General features: G+C 45.2%; 1 protein-coding gene across 2 annotated transcripts; it reads right to left on the reverse strand.

Moving 5' to 3' along the window:
* Window positions 1-162: 162 nt before the first annotated feature.
* macroh2a2 (macroH2A.2 histone) lies at window positions 163-5,386 on the reverse strand. 2 transcript variants are annotated; one of them, XM_028988146.1, is made up of 10 exons: window positions 4,847-5,384; window positions 4,065-4,098; window positions 3,815-3,996; window positions 3,539-3,645; window positions 2,528-2,710; window positions 1,891-1,998; window positions 1,702-1,801; window positions 1,517-1,606; window positions 843-1,017; window positions 163-706 (listed from the first exon to the last, which is right to left on the reverse strand). In XM_028988146.1, the coding sequence occupies exons 3-10, from the start codon at window positions 3,984-3,986 to the stop codon at window positions 541-543; spliced, it is 1,101 nt and encodes a 366-aa protein (XP_028843979.1). In that variant the 5' UTR covers window positions 3,987-3,996; window positions 4,065-4,098; window positions 4,847-5,384; the 3' UTR covers window positions 163-540. The 2 variants fall into 2 exon arrangements, with proteins under 2 accessions (XP_028843979.1, XP_028843980.1); XM_028988147.1 differs by having other exon boundaries at window positions 3,815-4,098; window positions 4,847-5,386.
* Between the last annotated feature and the right edge of the window lie 5,942 nt (window positions 5,387-11,328).

Below are 11,328 nucleotides of genomic sequence, written 5' to 3' on the forward strand. Positions count from 1 at the left end.
ATACCAAAGAAGGGGGGAAACTTGGTTACAATATTTTTTTGTCAACTGACTTAATCTGAGCTTCGTGAAGAATCAAAGGATGCACTGAGGGAGACGAGTCTCACAGTAGGTCCTCTGAAGAATGAAAACATCGGCACAGTAACTTTACCGACCAATCAGAGCTGGGTTACATGGTGTAAAACTCTTTATTTCAAAGCAGAATGAGAAACTAACCCGAAACTACAGAGGACGCCTGGGGGGAAAAAAAACATACAGAAGAATAGCGTCCTGGATACTTTGTACATGGAATGTGAAAACCACCTCAGGAATAAACTACGAGGAATGAGGAGATCTACTCTACATGAACGTTTCTTCAAAAGGGGAGCAGGTAGTGTGTAAAACAAACACATACAGTACACCGCTCACAAATACCACCGCTTAAAAACACCCCTCCAAAAAGGGTGTGGGTCTACCAATCGCAGGCTGACCAGTCTCCAAATGAAATCTGTTTTCAACGGTTGAGGACACAAAGAAATAAAAAAAAAAAAAAAAATCTCCTCTTCATTTGGCGTCCAGCTTGGCCATCTCCTGTAGGTATATGCCGATGCTCTCACTGTCAAACAGCACAATGTAGATGTTCTTCAGGGATGAAGATGTTGTGGAGATGAAATGGTTGGAGATGGCCTTCAGGATGAGCTGGGCGGCCGTCTGCTTCGGGAAACTTTTTCTGAAAGCGTGGACGAGAAAGACTTTCTGAGCAGATGATGGACTCAGGGACAACTTTAAATAGGAATCGGTAAGAGACAACGAGTTCATACATTCATATCATGACAATTATTTTGAGTATAAGTGACGTGCCAAACCTTCCCACAGGGAGGGAGGGGAAAGCTACTGATTTGAGTTTCTTCTCCTCAGCGGCTGACAAGCAGTTCTTCACCGTCTTCTCCAGCTGGTCTTCACATTTCTCTGAACCCCACGGTGGAACATTACAGTGGATGACAAACCGTGCTGTCATCCCGCTCGCCTGGCTAACTGCAACTACACACACAAGAGCACAGAACAAAGTTGCGACATTTTTATGCCACAGAAATATGCATACATCCACCTAAGAGAATATACTAAATTTTTGAAGCTATATATTGCATATATGCATTAAAACAAACAAATGAAATAAATAAATATTTTTAATGTGCTGGAGCTGACTAAACGAATGAAGTGCCATTGCCATAATATATTTCATAATAATATCTCATTTATTTTGACACAATGTAATACTAATAATATGATATGGTGGTAGAAGCCTTGTGGGTAACACACTCGCCTATGAACCAGAAGACCCAAGTTCAAACCCCCCTTACTACCATTGTGTCCCTGACCAAGACACTTAACCCTGAGTGTCTCCAGGGGGGGGACTGTCCTTGTAACTACTGATTGTAAGTCTCTCTGGATAAGGGCGTCTGATAAATGCTGTAAATGTAAATTATAATTTTCTACATTCATATTTTAGAGAGACACTGTCCAGTGTAAATATATTTACCAGAAGCCACCTCTAGGGGACCCTGTGTTTTCCTCAGCTCTTTAACCGCATCCAGGAATTCCCGACCGCCTGCCTTCTCCAACGTATTCCCTGCCGAAACACACAGAGCCAAGTTGGAATGAGGTCACATCATCACATCCAATCCAATAACATCACACCAGCCTCAAAAACCCCATGACCCTCACCAACTCCATCTTTCAGGTCAATGTCGGCATTTGTGGGATTGACGATTCCTTCCACTTTGATGGATCCAATTTTGCTGATTTCGCTTTCCGTCAGAGACACCTGGAATCACATATAAAAAACAAGGATTCAGGCAAGGATTCGGATTTTGGGAGGGGGTTCATGGAGAAGGTCTCTGGTGTTGCCCGTACTTTCTGCCCAAGGAAGAGGCTCTTGGCGGAGAGGACGGTAAAGCCGTCTCCAGGTCCGTCTTCTGGGGTGGAGTTGCTGGAGACCTCTTTGTCGTTTTCTATGCTTCTCTGCGGACAGAAGCACCAACTCAGGATTCGCGCAGCATTTTCATTTCCTGGAAAATCTTTTATTTCTTGTACTTTCGGCAACGGTACAACGGTAAAAGTCTGATTTGGGTCGTTGCATCAGCTACGCTGCACGTCAAGTGTTACTGTGATTTTCATGACTATTTTGTTCACTATACACCATTGGAAATGGACCCGGCGCGGGTGCGGATCTTCACGTCCAAGCCGCTTTCTACACAGGACAGAACTCTAATACACTCCAGCACTTTCAACCACTTCTGCACTCTTATCCACCCGGAATTTTGCACAAATTTTCACTTTACTTTCACTTTGCACACCTTCACCCCACCTGTTACACATGCTTTATGTTCAAAAACATCAAATTGTAATATTTGGTTAGGTTTGCAATATTTGCATATTGGTTCCACTTGAAAACTTTGCAATATTTCCAATACTGAGGACTATAGCAGTGGCACATGCATTTCACTGCATATAAATAATACATAAAAATGTAATTCAAGTCTGAACTGACCCGAGGCTTGCGGCCGGGCTTCCCTTTGCTCTTCTTGGAGGGCTTCTTGCCCTTGCGCTCTGTCTTTTCGGGGACGGTCACCTGGGTGTCCGCCTTCACGCGGCCGCCCCGCTTCTTGGACAGCAGCTCGGGGTGGATGCGAGGCAGGACGCCCCCGTTTGAGATGGTCACGCCTCTGAGGAGCTGCAGGAGGAGAAGTCACGGCCGGGACGAAGAGCCGGAGCGTTTACTCTATGTGAACGAGCTCGCGTTCCTCGACACGGACGCCAGGCGACACTTCACATGTGGTGGGCGCAGCAGAGCTCGACCTGAACCTCCAGTGGGGGTTCCCCATCATGCACAACCAACAGACAGGGCAGTAAAGTATCGAGACAGCGTGCAGGCACGTCGTCGGCTCCCCGACACTTCAACGTTTCGTTTTTCTACGAACGTCAGCGCTCGGCCACGACTGTGTGAAATGTTACTGGCTGCGGGCTGCACTGGTAAGAAAAGGTTTATCACGGTGACACTGCCACTGACCACACGCACTCAGCACAAAGTCCCAGGTTCAAACCCCAATTACTACCATCGTGTCCCTGAGCAAGACACTTAACCCTGAGTGTCTCCAGGGGGACGGTCCCTGTCACTCCTGATTATCGCGTATGATATATGCCATTAACGTAAATGTTAATATTATGAGTACTGAAATGGACATTATCTTCATAGTTGTGTATCAAATTGAATATTATGCTGAAATCTCACTATTGGTTTGATGCCGATGACACAAAATATTGACATTTCCAGCATTTACCAGACGCGACTTATCCAGAGCGACTTACAATCAGTAGTTACAGGGACAGTCCCCCCTGGAGACACTCAGGGTTAAGTGTCTTGCTCAGGGACACAATGGTTATAAGTGGGATTTGAACCTGGGTCTTCTGGTAGGCAAGTGTGTTACCCACTAGGCTACTACCACCCCACAATATCTGTGTAATATCAGACAACTCAGGGAATTCGAAAACGAGATTTTACCTGGTTGAGCTCTTCGTCATTGGCCACCGCCAGTTTGATGTGGCGAGGTGTGATTCTACCTTTCTTGTTGTCCCGAGCCGCATTGCCCGCCAACTCCAAAATTTCAGCTTCCAAAAAGAGAGATTCAGTGAGCCGCTGAGGAGACCACGCCCGCCTTTCAAACCAGAGACTGCACTCATTCCAGATAGCCTACCTGCGAACAAAACCAGAGCAAACGTTCCTCATACGAACCACTTGCCGAGTGCGGCCGTGTGTGTTTGGGTGCCCGGCGCCCACCTGCCAGGTACTCGATCACCGCGGCCATGTAGACCGGCGCCCCCATGCCGATGCGGTACTTGTGCGTCCCGGTCCTCAGGTACCTCATCATCCGGCCCACCGGGAAGATGACCCCCGCTCGCGACGACCGGGACAACTTGGTGGTCTTTTTCTTGCCGCCTCTGGCCGACATTGTGCTTCAGCTGTGGGAGAGCGAGAGAAGTGTCGGGCCTCGCACGACCGGACCCGGCACGGCGGCTGTGCGACGTACCTGCCTTGCTCTCCCTGTCTGCTGCTCGATTCGCCTGCGGGGAGAGCAAACACGGATTCATAATATTATATATATATTATATGGATTTGTACATATTACACTTGCACAGGACACAATACACACGGGACGTTTTCCATCACCTTCCGATCCTTACAAACAAGCTTATGCGTTAAATCACATTTTTACAGAAAAAAACAGTAGCAATATTTACACCTATACACGGTTTAAACAGTGACATTCACACACGCTGCAAAATGTACAGAAAAGGACGCTGCGCCCGTGCTGCTGTGACGAAGGTGAACTTTCACACACATTATTTCACACTTACATTCTCCTGACCAGACTGAGGTGTGTGTGTGTGTGTGTGTGTATGAAAGTATGCGCCACAGCCATGACACGCATACGTGTGTAAAGTGAATTAGTGATGAAGTGAGTAGCAGCAGGATAGAGTTGATTGACAGCGGGACGGAATTGATTGACAGCAGGATGGATTTGGCTACTGATGATGATGATGATGATGGTAGAGGAAGTGAACGGCAGGATCGCTCCTGCTTCAGATGGGGGTCTGCGGGCCTGTTCTCCCGTTACTCCCAGCGGGAGGGTAACATGGCTGTCGCCCGGCTCGATTTCGCTCTGCGCGGCGCGGGAACCGGAGCGGGGAACCGGAGCCGCGCCGCGCCGCGCCGCCCCGCTCCTCCCATCTCGCGCCGCGCGGCCCCCATTTTGTTTTCAGGATCGCGGGATCCTGCGGGATCTTGCGGGATCCTGCGGGCGGCTTTTACCTGTCCGATCCCCGCACCGCGGCCACGAACGAGGGGTAAAAAACGCCGCTGGTCGCGATCAGAAATCCCCGCGGCGCGTCATGGACTCGTCCCCGCGTCGGGGGCTGGTGCGGAAAAGTGGCTCCGGGTCCTCGGCGCGATCGGGAGGGAGGGAGGAGGAGGAGGAGGAAGAGGAGGAGGAGGAAGAGGAGGCAGGATCTGTGCTACTGATGCTGCAGAGGGGAAAAATTCAGTCCAGGAAGAAACGGGCCGAAAACGCCCCCCTCCAGCCGGGAGGTAGAACCGGCGCGGAGAGGAGAGGAGAGGAGAGGAGAGGAGGGCCTGCTGGTCTCACCTAAACACAATTACACACGGCAAAAATAACACGAACAATACTAATAAAATACAGCGGGAGACGGACAGAGGCTGAGGCCGTGCGTGGGTTAGACGCGCTGGTGACCCCCGCAGGGACGTGGACGTCCTCCAGCACCCATCCACTCAATTACTCGGTGCACGGACGCACCCACGGCGAAGGTGGAGACGAAGATGAGGCCATTTGGAAGAATCCACCGCGAGGATCATATTTCGTGTTGGTTGTATCAGGAGAACACTTTTTGTGTTTATTTCTGAACCTGACGTGTGTTATTTGATAGTCACGTGTCTTCAGTTTTGTTCTATAATGTAAAAAAATGCAAGAGCCATAGATGGTGCATCCAAATGCATGGCTGTTAATGTAAATATGACATCTTTATGGAGATGGAACCCTGCATTATCCACAAACAATACACACAAAATACATTTTACTACACAATACAAAAATCAATAAAAGATACTGGGGAAAGTGCCGTCTGACTTGACATGAATTAGTCTACTTTTAATAAGCTTTAGTCCTCCTTTGTATCGAAGTCTACGGGTTCTCAATTAACAAAAACATTTTGTAAAAATGTATTTAAATTACACTGCAACTATCCTCTTCAAAGAAATGGAGCCACAATATAAGATCACAGTTTATTTTCCAGCATCAGCTGGATCAGTTTGGATGACATACAGTCCCCAGAAAACTGACCTTGCACGTTTCTTTCACTGTTTGCACTTTAAATCACACATAATGTATAATTTAATTCTCAAATTACCACTTTAAGCATTGTTAGTCAATGTTCACATCTGTAATAACTGCATTTACTACTAGAAGGACCTCTCAAAAGACCACAAAGCAGCCCCCTCTGTTCCCTAAATCCTCCACATCTAACTAATCTCACGTCTGCTATTTCATACATTTTCTGTTTTGTTAGTAAATCATATTTCTTAGTAAACAAATTTAGTTGACTGACTGCACTGTGCAAAAACCTTCAAAATACAAGGCATTTTTAAGCTCCCTCAACTTCACAACTGGGCCTGACAGAATTTAAAAAAAATGGAAATTTTGTACCCTGTGGCTTCTAAACCCAGTCTGGCATGAAATGATTCAGATTTGGTGAAATCATGTTTCAGTTTGACAAAGAAGACAACGAGTCAGGACACACATCTTTATTTTAATTTACTTTAGTTTGATGAATTATGAACGTGATAAACACAGCCTCATCGCGAATGTGTAGATCCTTCTTGTGTCGCGACGCCTGCCGGTTCCCCGCTGCTCCCACAAGAGGGCGCCATGCGCCTAATTCTGCTGCGCACATCATCTCCAATTGCGTCTGTATTAAATATCGTTTTAATATCCTTCATCTCGTGTCTGCGGTAATCTACGGTGCAACACAAAATACCTCACTTCATTCTGATATGGTCGCATGATGCAAGAAATGTTAGATTTAATCATTGTGGATTTTAAAGTGCTGAATGAAGATAAACGGTAACAGGAATGCATTGACTTGCCTCTGCAGCTCTTGCATTTTTATTAAATTTCATGATCAACTCTTGGGTACAACTGGCGGGTTCTAAAGCAGGAACCTCTACAGCACCGAAGCGCAGCTCAATCCCGTTGTACAGAGACATAACAACCAGGTCCCGCTTGGCAACTGAAACCCAGAGCAGGATTCATACCAGATGGGAACTCCAGATCGGGCCCTACTCTCTGTAGGCGCAGGGTACGTGTATCATATATGCATGCATATATGTGCATGTATATGATAGAAAGTGTGTCATTTACACACATGTGTGCGGAAGACGGGGCTCTACGTTCTTAGCCACCAGTCAAAAACACAATGGCCTAAACAGCTGGTTCCAGAAGTTTCCATGCTGAGTAGACCCCAACCCTCAGAGCACCATGTCATGTTATAGCACGTCAGATTCGCTGAATAAGGATAAATGCCCAAAACATAAATGTAAATATTTTACAGCCTGTGCACATAGAATAGAATAGAACATAACAGAACATACTTTACAGCATTGTCCATTGTCACACACATACAGAACACACACATATCAAATACTTTATATGCCATGGAATTGTTATATTGTTATATGTTAGAAGTGTATGTGTGTATATATACAGTACAGGCCAAAGGTTTGGACACACCTTCTCATTCAATGTGTTTTCTTTATTTTCATGACCATTTACATTGGTAGATTCTCACTGAAGGCATCAAAACTATGAATGAACACATGTGGAGTTATGGACTTAACAAAAAGTGGAGACCTGGCCTCCACAGTCACCAGACCTGAACCCAGTCGAGATGGTTTGGGGTGAGCTGGACCGCAGAGTGAAGGCAAAGGGGCCAACAAGTGCTAAACACCTCTGGGAACTCCTTGGGACCTCTGGGACTGTTGGAAAAGCATTTCAGGTGACAACCTCATTTGGCCTGTACTATGTGTGTGTGTGTGTGTGTGTGTGTGTGTGTGTGTATAATGCAGTATATGCAGCAAAGAGACATATCATTATGAACATAGGAATATAGAACATTATGAATGTTGTAGGTCTGACCAGTTGAGTGATGGACTCCACCAGGCCTCTGACGGTATGCTGTGGTATCTGGCATCAAGTTGTCAGTAGAAGATCCTTTTAAGTTCTGTAAGTTGCAAGGTGGTTCCACCATGGGTCAGACTTGTTTTTCCAGCAAATACCACATAAACTCAAAAAAAGGGTGGTAGTAGCCTAGTGGGTAACATACTTGCCTATGAACCAGAAGACCCGGGTTCGAATCCCACTTACTACCATTGTGTCCCTGAGTAAGACACTTAACCCTAAATTGCTACAGGGAGACTGTCCCTGTAATACTGATTGTAAGTCGCTCTGGATAAGGGCGTCTGATAAATGCTGGAAATGTAAATGTAAATGTAACTCACCTGGATTAGCCCTTAAAGTAACGGTTGCTGTGTCTAAGGGTACATTGTGCTGTTAAACTTTTGCTTAATTAATTATTACAAAAATGTTGTCTCTCACTCCCTTGTACTCTCGTTCTGCTCCTTCTTCCCAGTACTTGAGACTCAACCCAGCGTTTCCCCTTGGTGATGACTATCCATCCTGGCCATTTGGGCGGAGGTCCTGTTTACGCTGCCCCCTGTTTTGCCCCTTCATTTGACCCTGTGACTTGTGCAGGAAAGAGATTCAGTGATGCCGTGCCTGGCAGCTCACATTTCTGCCCAGTTCCCTGCGTTTGACAGAGGCCAGAAATGTCACAAGGGGTCAAGGGTACCCAAGCCAAAAGTGCGCGGTGAGATCTGGGCAGGACCAAATGGTCCATCATCCTGACAGCTTATGAGGAAGTGAATGAGAACAGTGTTGATGTTACTGCTACATTGGATATGGTGTGGAGAAAAAGACAGGCTCGCTTGCGTTTTCACAGTACTGCCTTTACTGTAGGTGTGCCAGATATTTATTTGTGACATGGGTGTCCTTTCACCTTTCCAAACAGACATGTTTCCTACTGGGAATCAGATCCTGGAAGCTCTGTCTTCAACACCCTCTAACATTAAGTGCAGTGAGTTTCCTCTCATCGCCACCTGGTGGAAAGATCTGGTGTTTACGCAATTAACTTAGGGTCTATTGGCCCCATTGTTCAAGTCCATTCGATCTTTTATTCTAGGCAAACCAACAACAACAAAAACAGCAACAACTATACAAATAAATCATAAAGATTAAGGTGCTAACCCAGCCTGGGACTCAAAATGGTCAGATCATGTACCAGGACAGATATAGAATGTTCTGGCTCCTCGTGTGGACACAGATCCAATGGTGATGACCGATTTTGTCACTTTGTCATTTAAGGATCCCAGTGCAGCGTACCTACTACAGCAGACACATCTGGTGTTTTTATGTTAGCATGAATAATCTTTTTTTTTTATGTTTGACCCAGCCACTGGGCTGAGTTGACCCAGCACGTGTAATTCTTGGTGCCAGTCCCAAGCCGGTGCATCCGGTGAAAAACTCCGAACAGGAGCAACCGATGGAAGGAGGAGAAAAACTCTTTTTTTTTTTTAAATGTTTGGTTGGCATTTGAGCTCTTTGCAGGAAGCTGTAGCTTACATTAAAATTAATTTATTAATTAAAATACAAAAACCTACTGCTATTACAGCCACCAGCTGCTAAGATAATTATTGTGTGAATAATTATGTTTAAATGCAAAAGAAACATATGATGTCTTTTTTGAAGAGGGCATTGTATTCAGTCAAACTTGGCCTGAAATTCTTCAGCCTGTCTTTTCCTAGTCCACCAAGCCGCACTCTCTGTTGTCTGCAGTGCTTTTTGTTTCCTGTTTTTGTGACAGCACGGATGAGAAATTGAGTAGCTGATGTCATGGCTGATTGAGGGATTCGTTTTCTGGGAATATTTTGTAAAAATATTAAGGACACTGTTTACCTGAACAACTGCTGGATACATCCTGCCCTCCGTGTCCAGGTCGAACAATCAGACTTGCATTCCAGCGGCATAAACTTTTGATCTGTCAGTAACTGTCCATCTATACCTGGCGTAACGGCGCCCAGCAGCACATTCAGCATGCATTTCAGCAAACTGAAGCACTTGTTACAGTCCAAACCCTATCAGGTGTCTGTAAAAAAATTTCAAACAGGACCGGGGAGCAGTTGTCCAAACTAAAGACTACAGATGAGCTGCAGACTCCTGACTCTGCAGACAACGTAGAGACAACGAAGATACAGGCGGGGTCCCTCTGCATGTCTCTTATGAAGATTCTTGACTAGTGCACACAAAAAAAAATTCATTTGACCTTCATTTTACTTCATTTACATGAACAGTTTCTTACTGATAATGGCAATGCGGTAAATGCAGTCAACCATGTTGTATGTGTAGGAGGCCTTATATGGGTAAAATGAGAACATTATAATGTTGTATTGTACAAGATTTGCATGAGTTACGTAGGGGCTTCAGCAGTCAATGAGTGAAACCAGTTGCAAAGAGGGCAATTTGACTAAACACAGAAGACGTTTCTCTAACAATAGAGAATAATCTTATAGATGTTTCTCTAGCCATAAAAAGTGAAACCATATTAATTATCAGCTACCATGCAGGGTCTGCGAGGGGACCTCGACATGGTATTTTTAGGAGCCAGATGAACAGCACATGAAGACTCGGCCGAAAAGTGAACCCTCTGAACACCCTGGGAATAGCCCCCACCTCGCATTAAACCCTCCCAGTCCCTCAATTCCCAGAATGCGAAACCAGAAAGGAGTGAACCCAGACATGAAAGTTTTAAAGTGAAGGAGAGGTGAACGAGGAAGGAGGAGTCCAGTTACACTCAGACGGCGCTGTCGCGTCAAAATCGCCCCTTCCGAGTGGCAACAAGACCCAGGAGCACCACCCCCCCCAACCTCCGCCAAGGCCCAAATTCCACAGGTTGGTAAATTTAGAATTGGCATTTAAAGCTGGCAGCGTTTCAACTCCACACCCCCACCGACCTGCCGATGTGTTGATTTTCATATCTATGAGGATGAAAATCCCCAACCACCAACCTAAAAATACCTTTTCACTGCATTTTTTCAAAATTTTTATGCAGCTTTCTTCATTTCCAGTTTCAAAACATGAATGTAATGCAGATATTAATGTGATTATAACAGCGGGCAACAAACTACTTCATTTTTATGTCCTTCTGACTACTCTCAGAATTTAACAAGGGGTTAACACACAGTTAAATTCAAATAAATCAATTTCCAGTTCAGCAAAGGCGCTGAGTCACAAACAAGAGTTTCAGAGAGCTGGAATGTGCTGTTCTGTCCATGATTTATTCTTTTTCAACAGCAAGACTGAACTGCTTTAAATTAATAGAACAACTCTGTACACAGAACTCTGAAAATGAAAGGATTCAAAAAGAAGATATGTGTTCTCTGAATATGATTGGTAGAAGAAACCATTCTGCAGAGCACTGCAGATCTTTTTCTGATGCTTACATGGAATTAAACTTATTAAACTTAATAATGTCTGTCTTTGCACATCTAGTAGAAAAGTGGAAGAAAAGCCCTGATGACAAAAAACAAATGCAGGGATATCATAATTAATAGTGAATACCACTCTAATTAATAAACTGGTCATTTTCAACTGCATTTCTTGGAACCCA

This window comes from Denticeps clupeoides, chromosome 8 (genome assembly GCF_900700375.1).
Source record: "Denticeps clupeoides chromosome 8, fDenClu1.1, whole genome shotgun sequence".
Lineage (NCBI taxonomy): Eukaryota > Metazoa > Chordata > Actinopteri > Clupeiformes > Denticipitidae > Denticeps > Denticeps clupeoides.